Here is a 15662-nt window from a genome sequence, read left to right as displayed (position 1 = left end):
CCTCACAAGTTTCCTCCTAACTATCCTTTCTTCATCCGAACTACTTCCTTCCAGTTCTCGTTTACTGCCTTGAATTCCCTTTCCTTCATCTGTTTTATTTCTTCCACGTCCTCTCCCTCTTCCTCTTCCCACTGGCGTCCACCCTTCTAAATCCATACCTTCCTCTATTTCTACCTCCATTTCCACCAGAACCATTCACATACCAGTTTATGCCAAATCCACCTTTTCCAAATCCGATATATTTTTATGTTTTGTTTTTCCCGCGCAGCTCCAAATCCAACTCTTCCAACCGTACACTTCCGCCTCAACTCCTCCTCGACGACGACCCGTCAGTGTTGTCATCCTAGCCTGATTGGTCAGTCTGGCTTGTCGTAATTCATTTGGAGAGGCGGTCTGGTTCGCTGATTGGCTGAGGACGCGACGTCAATCTTTACGTTGAGTTTCGTGGCACTCTGGAGTAACGCACCAATAAAAACTAGCCACCAGAGTGAAACTGTCAGGGAACGAAACAGGTTTTGTTTAAATTTGCATCCAAAGGAATGAACGTTAGACTGATCGGTTTGTGCACCCGTGGCCGTTTCGCTTATTTCTTAATCGGCATAGTTAAAAATGCAAATTTTTAGGAGACTATAATTAAATTACTCTCTTACTAAAATGGTCTCTCTCTCTCTCTCTCTCTCTCTCTCCCTAATATATATATATATATATATATATATATATATATATATATATATATATATATATATATATAAATGGTTATAAGTAAAACTGAGATCTTTAATTGAAAAATCGTAGGAACATCACAAAGCATTCATCTTCCAGTAATCATACTTTTTACTTGATTTTATATTCAAATTAAATAGGACTGTAAATATCCAGCCACTGCTCCTCCTGTGTACACTTTTTAAAAAGGCAAACTTACCACTTGAAGTTTTTGATCAGCAATTGTTTTACCCGCAAAATTACAAGTTTCTTAAAAATGATAACCTGACTCTGGCCTGATGAATGTCAGGTTACAAAAATGATGCTCTCTTGGAGTAATTTGGGTGGGCTGGCCACTCCTGAGAAAATTCATCACTGTTCCATGTATTCTCCATTTGTAGATAATAGCTTTTACTGTGGTTGACTGAAGTACCAAAGCATTGGTTTTGTTTGTTACCCTTTCCAAATTGGGAGATGACTTTTTTTTTTTTTTAGATAACAGCACATTGTGTTACTATTGGAGACTTTTTACCATACTTCATGCAGTCAGACATTCTATTTAATTGCTTTATTGATTTTCTATGCTGTGCAAAAGCACAGTTCAACTTGGCTAATCTTTGGCAAAAGATCAATTAAACTTGTTCATTCAGGTTGGTTTTGGGTAGCCATCTCTCCATAATAAATGAAATCATGAATTGAAAAATGCCATCAATATTTACATATAATCTCTTTAGAAATATTGACTTTTGTTTATTGATCTGAACCATTTTGACAAAAAAGGGGGAAAAAAATATATAAATTTCACGGCATTATGTTCCAATTAGTATTAAAAACAAACAAACACCGGAACAGATTTACAGGGCGTAAAATGATAGTAAAAAGCCCAGCATTGTTAACATTTAAAATCTGAACATGTATGTCTAAGGAGAGCTTCAGTATATTCTAAAAGCAAACGTATAAATAACATGACCACATTTAAATTAAAAAGCATGCCTTTTTATTTTCTAACACATTGAGGTGGAATTGCTTTTGGCTCTACGCAGGTAGGCCCACCTTACATGCTGCTTTGTTCAGAGGAGAGAGATGCTGCACAAGGCACTTTAATTTCTGCCACTCCCTCAGCCTCGAAGCAGCACAGAGGACATCATTCCACTGAGGCTACTATACACAGAGGCTAATATGAACCACACAGGCCTGTACAGCTTTACTTTTGGTACATTCAGACTTTAAATAGAATCATATATTCATACACACACATCCCACATTGGTAAAAATCATACTAGCAAGATATTTGTACAGATCTGCTTGAATTGACAAGAATGCATAATTTTCTAAAAGAAAAAAAGACGCGCACTGATCCAAGCGAGGGGTGACGGTCGTCAAGGACAATCACAGGAACAGAGCACGATAGAAATGAGGTCCAAATCATTCACATTCTGGCATCACACTCAGCCGTATGAAGAATATTTCTCATTGTGTGAAGTCTACTGGACATTACCTTTCTCCGGGTGTATGGATTATTATACCCACTATCGGGTAAATATCCCCTGGTTAATGCCTGTGAGGTAAAAACTAAGAAATCAGTCTTTTATTTTGCTGTAAATTACAGTTTCACTTGATGTATAATGCAAATTTCTTTCCCTAAATCTGGAACCAGAAGTTTAAGTAGTGCATTATGAGTTCGTGAAAGAATCACTGAGTGGGGAAGGGAAAAAAAAAGTGTGAAACGAGCAAAACAGTGCAGCAGGTAAAGTGAAAATGTGGCTGTACATCGTTGCGCAGTGGTGAGGACGTGACATGACAGCAACATGGCGAATACAGCAGAGAGAGAGAAAAAAATGCAGCATTCAGCTCCTGCGAGACTTCGAGTGCTGGATGAGCCACTGAAGTGTGATATCTGCAATCAGAGATAAAGGCACAGGTTAAGTTTTAGAAGCAGTACTTGAAAAGGAAAAAAAAAAACATTCAAGTATAAATATCTCATTCCAGAGCTAGACAGCCTATATATCTGGGGGGAAACTTGCATTTTCATTGTTTTTAAAAACACTTGTCTGATGCAAGGATGCCTCCTTGCTGGTACTGCATAAATCGATTGAGTGCACTCTTATGTTCACTCTGTACGCAGGAAAAGTGGGTACAATTTGAGGAAATAAACAGGTGAAGCAGAAGGATTTCTCTTTACCCTGTGCGCCAGTTGCTTTTTTTGTGCATGACATCTTTCCAAGAGGAAACAACAGAGTTTAACTATGACACAATTAAGAGGCTTGTTTTTAAGGGAAGGAATAATCCAACACTGAGGGGTGACACAACAGGACATGCCACTGCAACAAGAGGTCAGCAGACAGACCATCGATGAGACCGCAAGGGTTGTTTGTGAGCATAAAGTTTCCCCAGAGTCAGGAAACGTTGTTTTTACTGTGTTAACTTTTTATGCGTCATCTGTCAATAAAAAATGTAATGTCTGTTTTACATCCACAAATTACTTCATTAAATTTAATCAATAAGATCTTGCTCCAAACGTTCCTCATGCATGTTGTTATAGGAAAAACAATGAATTAACTGTGCAGCTTTAAATAAAGGAGACCGGTGATGCTCCACAGAGAGCACATTTAATTTAATCCCTGCAGAGATGAGAAACAGAGTATGGCAAACAGCTCCTTCAGTCTGATCACTCTGTTTCTAACTAGACAGAACAGAGGGGGAGTGGTGTTCCAGAGGTTCTGGGTTCAACTCCCACAGACTGCCACTTTGAGCCTTAACCCCAGATTGCTTCCCGGTGCCGTACAGTGGCAGCCCACTGCTCCCCAAGGGGATGAGTTAAATACAGAGAACACATTTCATTGGAATGTGTTACAATGACAGTATATATGTTTGTTTTATTTTTATTTATTTTGGCTAACTGATATATAGTCTCCCCTGGCTTGAGCAAGGTTTCCCACACAACAGTTGCAAAAACAACAAAACAAGGTCCTTGAAAAGCGAACTACAAAACAGTCTCTAAGGCATTTCATTGATAAGTTACAGTGGCGTAATCATTTAGTCTGACCATGCAGTGGGGCTGGTCGATATATCGAGATTTTCAAAAATAAAGACTTTTTAAAAAGAGATATAAGATGAAACTATATTGTTTATATGACAATATAGATGGTCCATGCTGCTTTAGAATTATACTTTTATGAATTCCCAGTGTTTCTGGTACATATATTTCATCGTGGCGCACCGCCACACCAAAATAAAAGCTGCTACACCTTCAGAATTAATTCAAAGATATGTTAAAACAATGTAAAGCATATGATATAGCATATCTACTGTATTTTTACACAGGTATTCTAATCATAATTAGTTCATGAAACGTTAAAATTTGCTTTATTTTGAAAAACAAACACCTTCAGCTCCTGTCTGGCTGGCTGGCTGTGAAGCATGCAAGCATCCCTATTCCCTCAGTGTTGTCTCACAGGCAGCTGCCTCATCCTGAAAGCCCTGCATGCAGTCAGAGCAACGAGAGCAGCGAGGAGACCTTCTCTGTTTTCACACTGCAAATGCATAACTGTTGATTTCCCCCTGCATTACAAAGCTGGATATAAATATAATAAATTTAGTTATTAATTTACCCTTTTTTTTCTGTGAAACTCTTTGACTAACTACCCGATTACCACATACCTTGAATCACTTATTCCCCTCATTCATCGTCTGTGCCACTGATTACTAAATTTTTGGTAATATTAGATGTACATAGTCTGGATTCAAGCAATGTGTACAAATTAATAAATCATTTCATAAAGCAATGTTAACGCATGTTGCATTTCAATGAGATTTTAACGACAGTGACCCCCTCCCTCGCTCCTCGACCACCACAGCTAAAAAAAAATCCAAGAGGAAACCCTGTATTCCAGTAGGTTATTTTTCAGCTGTTTATCATATTTCTCTACAGCAATAAACAATGTACCTGTGAGAAATTTGGTATAAAGGTTTTATCCAGATATGCCTTTTTATAATTACTTTATGAAAAGAAAAACGTATGCAGATAAATATTGTATATTGCCATTAAGCCTAAAAATATTGAGACATTATTTTTGGTCCATATCGCCCAGCGAGACCATGCAGGTGTAAATCTGCCTAAGGAAATACTTTCGGTGCAACAAAGCTAATTTAATGGGAACACACGGAGAAGCATTTGAACAACAGAAAGGATTTTTTTTTTTTTTTTTTTTTTACATCAGATAGGAAGTGCACCGTAGGAAACCTTTTGACCAATCTGTCTGTATGATTTGATTGAATTTGACTTTGTAAAGTGCCTTGAGACGACACGTGTTGTGAATTGGCGCTATATAAATAAAATTGAATTAAATTACAATGTTTACACCCGATAACAAACCTGCAGCAGCATCTCTTTCCTTTCAGTTTGTATATCAGCAATTTCACTTCTCCTCCATCCACCAACACTGCAGCATTGGCTCGAAGGGCTTTTATAAAAGGCGCATGAACTTAGTACTTAGAAAACTAACTGCAGACAGACTTTTTTTTTTAAAGATTTTTTTTAAGAGTCTAGACTGTCCACAGAGAAATGTTTTGCAAACACAGCACTGTTTGACTGTTCTAGTTAAACTGTTTTAATGCTATTGTTTGTTTCTACATTCTATCCCTACTTGCTTTTATTCTGTTTTGTTTCCTTATATTTTAATCATGTAAAGCACTTTGCATTGTCTCTGTACTGAATTGTGCTATATAAATAAATTTGCCCTGCCTTGCCTAGTGGATTGAAAGCATCAGATGAAAAATACATATGTATATGTAGAAAAACTAGACGTCTGGCTGCTTCCAGTCTCTACTACAATGTTCCAAAACACTGTATTTAGCTCACTGAAATAAAACGTCGTAATACAAGTTTTTTGGAAGAAACGGGAATTAAGATACTGGTTAAAACCTACGCACATATTATGTCATTTACCAGATTTCGGCCTAAATTTTATAGGGTTTCTGCAAATTAAATTAAATAACAGATAAATCTAGAAAGTTTTTTTCTACTGTTTTAAAAACCCCATTATTTCAATTTGAGCCCTTCATCAATTACAAAAAAAAACCGACGGTATTTATTTTATTCTAAATATGTTATACTAAATACCACAGCAAAACATTTTGATTGTAAATGATTAACGGAATTACAAAACGGTTAAAGAAGCAGAATCCTCCAAAGGACAGGTGGAATGTCCCTGCCTGGTTGTGTCACAGCTTCTAATTATTAACCTCAAATTAGTTAATCCAGCACAACAACTTTATTAAACTAACGCTGCCAGTGCATTTCTCAGTGAAATAACATTTAAAATTATATAAAAATGTCAACAGAAGAAGTAATGCACCGAATCAGAGAGGAACTGAATGTAATTTAAGATCTACTATGAAACATCTGGACACATTTGAGACCATTTCTAGCCTAAAGTTCAGATTTTTAAATTCAAGATTACATTATTACATTTTTTTTGTATCTTTCAGAAACCCAAATTTTAGCTTCAGTTACATCCAGAACGCATACCGCAGTGACTGCTAAATACCTACAAGCATAATATGCCCGTTTTTCTCAGCTTAAATGGAATAACACTATAGAGAATAATTGCAACTTGCCAATGTTGTCTTTCTCTTTGCAGGAAATGGAGTAGCAGCATATCTCTCTGTCCTGAATAGCTGCTAGATTCCTGCAAACAGACACAAAGGTGTGAAAAGAAATTGGAGAAAACGTGACAACCATTCAAACCAATCCTCCTCCCTCATTCATCTACTGTGTAGGGGGGCACATGCATGCAGCATTCCTAACCTGACGCTAGAGGGAGCCAGAAATGCACAAACGATAACAGCTGGAGTTTCAAAGAAAGATATTTTAATGAGAAACGTAGGCTAGACGTCTCAGTAAGGACAGAAATGTTTGAAATGTTGCAGGACTAAAACAACTGTAAAGGGGGGGAAATATTAAACTTCAATATTGTTATATTTTTAAGAGCCTCATTGTACAATTAAGTGCTGGAATCTGTTGCGAATTTTGCAAGGCTGCACGAGGTTCAGTCATTTTGCGCCTCTTTTTCACTCATACTCACATTTTCTCAATGAGTTGTTTTTCATCTAAAGCGTTGGGGAGATCCCTTTTGTTGCCGAGTACCAAAACCTAAACATTTAAAAAATGAAAGGGGAAACGACATTACTACTACGGAGTGAAACTGAAGGAATTCATCTAAAAAGGAAGCCACAAAGTTTTCCATGACCTAAACTGAAATTACACACATCTGCAGAGCTGCTTGCAGGAAAACACTTACAGGAATTCCTTGCAACTGAGGTTTGTCTAACAAGTTATGAAGCTCATTCCGGGAGGCCTCCACCTTTTCTCGATCTGCAGCGTCAACCATGTACCTTCGCATTTACAGGCATGAAAAGAAAAAACTGCTTTAGTCATCACTAACAACAAAGTGACAGTTTCGTGTCACTCAAAGTGTCCCTTATTTAAATAAAAACTGTGAAACGGTATGGATACTCACACAATTGCATTTACTCCCCGGCAGTACCTCTCCCACATGCTCCTAAACCTGGGCTGTCCTCCTATGTCCCAGATCTGAAGAGATAACAGCAAAATTATTCGATAATCACTCATTTATTGAAAAACAAATCTGTCCTTTTAAATATTTGATGCCATAGCTTGCACTAATAACAGCAGGCAAAATAAAGCCGAACCTTGATGGTGACGTTTCCTTTCGTGACCTTCCTCATGTTGAAGCCGACTGTGGGAATCATGTCTTCGCTGAAATGACCAGACTGGGGAGACACAAAGTAGAAATTAATTCACTATGGTTCTTTCTTCATGCAGGCGTCACCTCTTCACAAGTCTTTGTGAAATCTTGCTGGTTTTTAAGCCCTTCCATCAAATAAAAACACCAAAAACTGTACATTAACCCAAACTTTGCTGGGGGGGAGAAAAGAACAAACAAAAACCAACACAAAGTTAAATGTGCACTTACCAGATAACTATACAGGTGCATTGCAATAAATTACAATATAATTGCAATGTTAAATTTATTTAATTAAGTACTTTCATGAAATGAAACTAACTTCAGAAAAACATATTGCACACACGATATATTTCAAACTTTGAATTTTACGGCTTACACATAATGAAAATTCAAAAAGGTAAGTTTCTTAGAAAATTTGAATATTACATAAGACCTATAAAAGAAAGATTTCTAATAGAGGAAAGTCAGCGTGCCCATGTATATTACAGTATATGCACCCAGTTCTTAGTCTGGGTTCCCTTGAGGCGTTCAGGAAGCCCGTTGCTTTAATCCCAGCCTTCACCTCGTCTGCATTGTTGGCTCTTGTGTCTATCATCTTCCTTTTGACAATACTCTATACATTTTATAAGGGGTTTAGTGGTTAAAATTAATGTAAAGGTCACTGCCAATATTCTAGATTGACCCTTGAAGCACCAACTCCGGCTTAGTCCAGCTCTTTTAAATATGCGCCAAACTACTGAATGACTTTGCTTCACATTCCTCTCAAGGCTGCGGTCTTCCCTTTTGTTTGCAAACTTTTTTCTTCCACTCGACTTTCCATTCCTATACCTGGATATAACGGTCTGAACAGCTAGCTTATATAGCAACGACCTTTTGTGGTTTACCCTCTTTATGAACAGTCCAAATGGCTGTGTGCTTTAGCACTTTAAAGTCAGCAGTCGTCCCAATGATTGAGTAGGTCATAAGATTTCCACTTTAAAAATCCTTTTTTTCTTCCAGGGTCTTATGTAACATTTCATGTTTCTGAGGAACTGAATTTTCATTAGCTTCAGGCCACAACCATCAAATGTACCAGACATAAACCCTTGAAATACATCACTGTGTGCAAAAAAGTGTTGTTAATTAAATAAAATCAAAGATCAAAGGATTCACAAGCTGAAATGGAAATTTTGTAGGTTTACACTGATAAAGGGACCCAAAAAAACGTTCTGTGATATCATATGAAAATAAAACTTCTAAATGGTCTGAATTTACGTATCTAGTGCTTTTCAAGTTATACCGACCACTCAATGCGCTTTACACTAAAGCCACATTCACCCATTTGCACTCACATAGATACTCCAACACCAAGATCAGTAAACAACTTGAGGTTAAAGGCCTTGCCCAGGGGCACATCGACGTGTGTTAAGAGGACGCTGGAATCAAACCCACAGTTTTCGCTCTTCCCACAGAGCCACAGCCGCCTCTTCATGAAACTTGAAGTCTTCTCCTTTCGGCTGTTCCCTTTCAGGGGTCACCACAGCCAGTCATCTGTCTCCGTCTAACCCCATCTTCTGCATCTTCTTCTCTCACATCGACTACCTTCATGTCCTCTTAAACTCCATTCATAAATCTCCTCTCTGCTCTTCCTCTGGGCCTACTTACTGCCTGGCAGTTCCAGCCTCAGCATCCTTCTACCAATGGTACTCACCATTTCTCTTCTGTACATGTCCAAACCATCTCAGTCTGGCCTCTCTGCCTTTATCTTTAGCTTTATTCTCATTCCTGATCCTATCCATCCTCAACACTCCCAAAGTGACCCTCAACATCATCTCTGCTACCTCCAGCTCTGCCTCCTGTCTCTTCCTCGTTTCTAAACTACACAACCACTGATCTCACCACCCTCTTGTGCACTTTTCCTTTCATTCTCGCTGATACCCTTAATCGCACAAAGCACCAGACACTCTCCTCCACCTGTTCCAACCTGCTCGGACACGTTTCTTCACCTCCTCCCCCCGCACTCACCATTGCTCTGGAGTGTTGACCTGTTCTTAAAACTTAAAATGGCTCACTGCAAGTGACAACCTGTATGGTTAACATGACACTGGCTTAAAATAAACTCATAAAACCAGAGTTTAGCTGAGGGTAACTACGGTATTTGTTTTTTTTTTTAAATTACAAGTCATGAACATTTCTAATGAGGACATTTTACTGCAGGGCAAAAAGAGACTCTAAAATGTGGAAAGATGTTGTGAAACGTTATCTGCAACCTACTGGAACGTGTCAACACATCCTGTTGAAAAAGAACAGAAAAACGTTCCCATGAACTCTTATATTTATACACTGAAGGCACAAATAAATATAATTGTGAACTATTTTTATTGTGTTCTTACTTTTGTGATCCCTTTATAAAAAAAATAATAATAATTAAATACATAAAAACACTTTCTCTGTAAACCCAGAGTGCATGCAAAATTCTGATATACGCACATGACTTGCTGGAGTCACCTGATTCAGCTAAGTGGAAATGAGTGCAGTGGTCTTATGACTGAGAGGAGGAGGAGGAACCACCCCCGCCACCATCATTCATGAAGTCAAAACTATGCGTCAGTGGCTGCATGGGTTGTTTATTTATTTTACAAAGCCTTTAAGAAAAAAGGAGGGAGCAGCGTCGTGCTTAAACCCCTAACCCAACTTAACCTCTGACAACTTGTTAAGCACAATGCAAACTGGAAATGTATTTAAGCATATGGATAAAAGAATTGGAATAATTTCGCAAATCTTTGGTGTCCACTTTAGCTTCGTCAGATGGTAGTGACTTTTAATTTAGGGGTAGCAAATGCTCTGAGTTCCTTATTTTGAACATGTCTTTGTTTGTATCTGAAGTCTACAATAAACTATTTTCAGTAGCAATTAATCAATGACAGTTGATTAATTGAAACCTGACCAATTTAATATCTGAACTAACTGAATACCACTATTTGGCATTACGAATTAAAAAAAATTATACATTTTTAGCTTTATAAATACAAAAATCAGGGTTAGTAATTTGGAAAAAATCCTGATATTTTTTTCCTGAAATGCAACAGCTCTGCAGCCTGTAAGGTTTCTGAAATATACGTGTATTATACTAAAAATCTGAGAAAACAGCAGGATTTTTAATGTGGTTATACTAACATGAACTAGCATTAGCATGTTGCTATCTTTAGCTAACCAGCTCTTATTCTAAAGTTGATCACGCTCACAAGTGTAACTTCACAAGCTACTAACAGCCAACAGTAGCTAAAAAAAAACAACGTAGGTTTCATGCAAATATCATGTACTTTCTCTAAGTAGCATTTCATATTGAAGCTATGTATAATTGATCCTATGTTTAGACTTTTATTTTCAGGTCACTGCTACAGAGCCCTATTAGCAAAAACCCGCCACCAGAGACAGTCTCTTCCCCCCGGCTGTCACCCTGATGAACGCAATTAACACCTTACAGCCTGAGAAGCCTGCTACTCTGATGTGAAACAGAATGAACACATTTACATTACCACAACCTGTCTGTATTTTTTACATAGGCTATATTTACATACTGTTATCCTGTATTCCCTCTAAGGTTTAATACATTTGTACAGTACGTTTACACTGAAGGTCTGTTTGCGGTGAGTGTGTGAAACTGAAGTCAAATACTTTGTGCACACGAATCTTGGGCAATAAAGGTGATTCTGGTCATGCTAGCATAATGCTAGGAATGACTCAAATGCTATTTACAATAGCATGAAGTGGTAGCTAACACTAGCTGCCTTGTTATGGACTTGCTGTAAATAAAATGATTTCATTTCCATAATTATATTAGCGGGAGTGAAGATAAGTTACAGCTAGGTTAGAATAAAATGTATCTAACTTAATCAACCCACACTGGCATGCTGTAAATAAATCTAAACATCCATGTAAAGAAAAATGGCTTCACCAAATAAATGGCAGAATAGAAGAATATATTCAGAGATAAAACAACGGATTGTTTTAGCAAAGAAGATGCATGAAAAGAGTTGCGTTCTATGCCTGAATACAAGCCCCTTTTTTGTACATTAACTTTATTTTGTCAGGACCTATAAACCACAGACAACAATAACCCCGTGGCGTCTCTGCATTGGGGGCCTGGCCCCACCAGACGTCGCTGTGGAGCTCTATGTCACAATAACCAGTGGGACAGGACCATTCTTTATAGAAATATATTAAAAAAGACAGATTCCCTTACCAATAAACTTCTGTTAAAAACATTTGTGTCTATATGTCCAAGTCTGCCAGAATACTGACAAGCTCAGAAGGCTAAATCCTATTCAGGTGCCTTGATATTGGGGCAGGCCCACCAATGCTTGTTTAAATAACGAACATCTGAAATCGCAGCATGCATTCCCAACACGTTCTCAGTAGACATTTGTGGGGCACAAATCATCCGGCCCCAAACTCGGATCGTCCAATCAAAATACTGGAAATGCACGTTACGTTTACGTTCTGCCGGATAGTGTGCGACAATCTAGTGTTGGTTATCCTTGTTGAATCATTAAAGGATTGATGTGAATCTTTTACGTTCATTAAATGAACAATTTTAGTGAGCCTTTTCATGTGAGCCTTTTATGTGAAAAAATTATTATCATGAGTGTACACTATTAAAAAAGATAACTCAACTAGGGATGGGCATCAGGACAATATATGACGGTGAAGGCTTAGAACTTATTGATAACCACCCAAAGCGGAGACTGTCCAATTCATATTCAGCAATCATTTAGCTCCCTAACCTAACCGTTATGTTGCAAGACTGCACGTTAGATGGCCGTTTGTGTTGTTGTTTGCCTTTTGAATTAAATTTATGCTAAATTGCACTTCCAGGTTAATTCTGTGTAGAAAACGTCTGTGGCTTAAATGCTCCGTTGCACATTTTGTTTTTTTTTACTTGGGGAAGCAGTTTTAAAGTTGTGATTGTGATTAGGGCTAAACAATACCAGGAAAATATGACAATGTGATACCAAAATACTGCAACATCATTGGATATCGAGGTAACTGTAACATCAGCAATTAAGTCATACTTTCCTCACCACTTTCTCTTCAATCACCACAATATGCAATCTCCCACCCTGGGCTTTAAGATACTGATCACTAAAATCTGAGAGTAGTACTCAATTAATGATCAAATATATTATTGGCTTGCAGATTTTGTAATGCACTGTACCTTAAAGAAATAAAGAAATTATTGTCCTTCTGTAAAGTAAGATTTAACTGCTCTGCAGATGGAGCTGATGAAGAAATTGGAGCAAAAGAAAACCAGTCTGATCACAAAGACCAAACAGGTTCTGGGTTGTACAGCAAGCAGTGAGATTAAAAGATGAGAAGCCGTCTATCCCAGGACCAGCACCGACACACGACAGACAGCCATGTATGAACGCCTGACATTAACAGGAGTCAATTAATCTAACGCGTATGCTTTTTAGAGTTTGGAAAGAATCAGGCGAACATCGAACCGCCAAACAAGAAGGCACTGACCGGGATTTTTACCGAACACCTTAGGGCAAAGGCAAGGGCCTTAGAATGAGGCAACAGTGAAAAGCATCAAGTTACTGTGAAGCCAACCAGACCAACTAGACTGATTAGACCCCCGATGGTATGTGGGCTGCTCTTAGTGCCCAGAGGATTTTTTTTAAAAGGTATATATAAATAAGTAACTGTGATGTAGCGCTAATAGACACCAATATCCAAACGCATGAGTGGTTAAAGAGACTTCTTAAGAAGGTAACTACTGAGAAGAACACAAAACTAAAGTGAACCTGAACAAGGAGCAGGTGCTACTGGATGCTTAGATTTCATTGATGTCCCTAAAAGTATCAAACAATAAATGTCACAGATCCTATTTTGAAACCGTGTGGGGTTCGCCATTTGATATGATCAGTAACCAAGCAAATTAACATTACATAATTAAATTCAAATTAACATAACAAACAAGGGATGCGAGATATATCTGCATTAATGTCACCATCAACTGATGTTAGTCATTTTTTAAGCATATCAGTATCGCTTCCATCAGTAAAACTGGGCCAATATTAAAAAAAATTATTATTATTATTATTTCCACGTTGTTGCTGTTTGTGTATGTATTTCGGGTGGGGGAGGGAAGGTGTTGGCATTTGTTTGAGCAGGTGACAGAGATAGGGAAGAGCTTGTCTGTGTGGTCCTTTTTACGCAGTGTTGTTGGGGAATGGAAATATATATGATATAATTATGCTAAAAAAATTGTTTATCAGCTGTAACAAGAGATACCGATATCGGGCCAAATTTTCCTATTGATGCATCGCTACCAATAAAATATTTTATTGCATTTTTCTTTTACTTTGAAACTGTAGCCATATATTAACCAAATGATTGAAATGATGTAATAAGATACAATTTTTTTTTTTTTTTTACTAAAGACATCAACAATTTCAGTTGCACGGCTGCCATCTTGGATTTTGAGACCGAAGTTGATGACAAATCTTAGTTTGCCACTCGGAATATCAAACTGAGGCGGATCGCTGTTTTAATTCCCCAAACTAAAAACGTCAAACACACACACACACAAAAATAAAATAAAAACTCCTGTACTACTGTTTTAAAATATAGGCCATTGTGGAAGCACTTGATTTTTGTTTTGGCTTTCTAACTAAGGTGGTCACTGTTTAAACAAAAAAAAAAAAAAAAATTAGAAAGTCCCTGGATTAGACAACATCAACCGCCACAAAAGCAGCAACCGGTATTTGAGAAACATTTGCAAAAGTTGCACAACCGAGGCTTTCTTAAAACATGCACCAGGAAACTCGTAATGGACCTATAACAGATTCAAATCTTTTCCATCTAACTTTATTTTGGCCCCCTTAACATGCCTACACTTATCTGTTGCAAGAGATAATGTTTAATTGAATTCATATAGGCATGAATATTAATTTGTAGTCCAAGCTGAGGAATAATAAACAAGATGGCATGTTTTTTTCTCTATTCCTCTGATTAGAAGAGGCCCATAAAATTGTGACATTTCTGAATTCCCGGTGCTTTGGGTATAAACGCCATGCTCGTGTCGCTCTTGCCGACCTGATGACAGTAAACTCTCTAAGTCTTCGTGGACCGTGTGGTTCCTCCTGTTTGTCTGCACTTCTTGCAACAGTCGGCATGTTTCTGTCAACTTCCTGGTGATAGGAAATCTCTAAAAGCTCTGAATTTCCCACAGCACGAAGGTGACAAAAAAAAACACAAGCGTCCGGGTTGTTTTAGGAGGGAGCAAACTAGTTAGCCGACTTGTTTACAAAACACCTTCAGCGTGCCTTTAACCACAGGTGTTAGTTTTTGTTGTGTTTTTTTTTTTTTTTTTTACAGATTCCGCGCTGCTAACCCGACGGAGCGACTGGTGTTAGTGCCACAAAAACACCCCGAGTTTCAGTTTAGTCCCTGCCCAATGTGGGCGACCAATATCCCACGGACGACGCTGAGGGTGTTAGCATTAACCTAGCAAAAAAAAAAAAAAAAAGGTAGCTAAGCAGTAATAGCCGCTGAGGACTTACAGCGATCACGTTTACAAATGTTGTTTTTCCAGAGTACTGCAGGCCGACCAGCGTCAGCTCCATCTCTTCCTTCCAGAACAGGGACCTGAACCAGTCCAAAAGCCGATTTATTAGCGCCAGCATCTTGATGTCGCCGATCACGCTCCCCTTGTTGTGGTTTTCTTCCTTTTCACTCCCTCCCTGTCAGATGTGGCGTTTTTCCAGCAGCAGCGGCAGCAGCGGGGGAAGGAAGGGAAGTGGGACACACAGGCAGCGGTCATATGATCAGGCAGCCAACACTGCTCAGCAGCGCCCCTGCTGGTCGATGGGGGAACTACATCCCCTGTCCTCTGGGGCTCATGTCAGCAAAATGATCCACGCTACAAGTGCGCCTCACACAATGAAAATATTTTAATATTTTTTTATATATTTTATATTTTTATATATTTTTATATATTGTTTTCGCCAAATGATTAAATCACGTGAAACCCACATATTGTACATAGTTAAAACAGAAAGTGTGACACTTTAACCTTTTACTCTCTTACAGCAATTAAAAGCACAAATTAAACTTTCTCAAAAAGTTAAAATATTACATTAGATTGATGAATATATGAAGAGATGCTTTACTATGGCCATGTGCCTGCACAATCTTGGGAAT

General features: G+C 38.1%; 1 protein-coding gene across 1 annotated transcript; it reads right to left on the bottom strand.

Moving 5' to 3' along the window:
- Positions 1-1676: 1676 nt before the first annotated feature.
- arl8ba (ADP-ribosylation factor-like 8Ba) lies at positions 1677-15278 on the bottom strand. Its single transcript, XM_012873362.3, has 7 exons — positions 15023-15278; positions 7417-7497; positions 7224-7297; positions 7005-7098; positions 6789-6856; positions 6322-6392; positions 1677-2599 (listed from the first exon to the last, which is right to left on the bottom strand). The coding sequence occupies exons 1-7, from the start codon at positions 15143-15145 to the stop codon at positions 2550-2552; spliced, it is 561 nt and encodes a 186-aa protein (XP_012728816.1). The 5' UTR covers positions 15146-15278; the 3' UTR covers positions 1677-2549.
- Positions 15279-15662: the final 384 nt, after the last annotated feature.

The sequence above is a fragment of the Fundulus heteroclitus genome, chromosome 20, assembly GCF_011125445.2.
Source record: "Fundulus heteroclitus isolate FHET01 chromosome 20, MU-UCD_Fhet_4.1, whole genome shotgun sequence".
Lineage (NCBI taxonomy): Eukaryota > Metazoa > Chordata > Actinopteri > Cyprinodontiformes > Fundulidae > Fundulus > Fundulus heteroclitus.
Note: the sequence above shows the minus strand (reverse complement) of the source record. Positions and strands in the feature narration are given on the sequence as shown.

Coding starts and splice junctions, on each gene's coding strand:
- arl8ba (XM_012873362.3), bottom strand. CDS start 15,145: ATGCTGGCGCTAATAAATCGGCTTTTGGACTGGTTCAGGTCCCTGTTC. Junction 7,099..7,223: donor CGGGGAGTAAATGCAATTGT/GTGAGTATCCAT, acceptor GTAAATGCGAAG/GTACATGGTTGACGCTGCAG. Junction 6,857..7,004: donor CTCAGTTGCAAGGAATTCCT/GTAAGTGTTTTC, acceptor TTAAATGTTTAG/GTTTTGGTACTCGGCAACAA.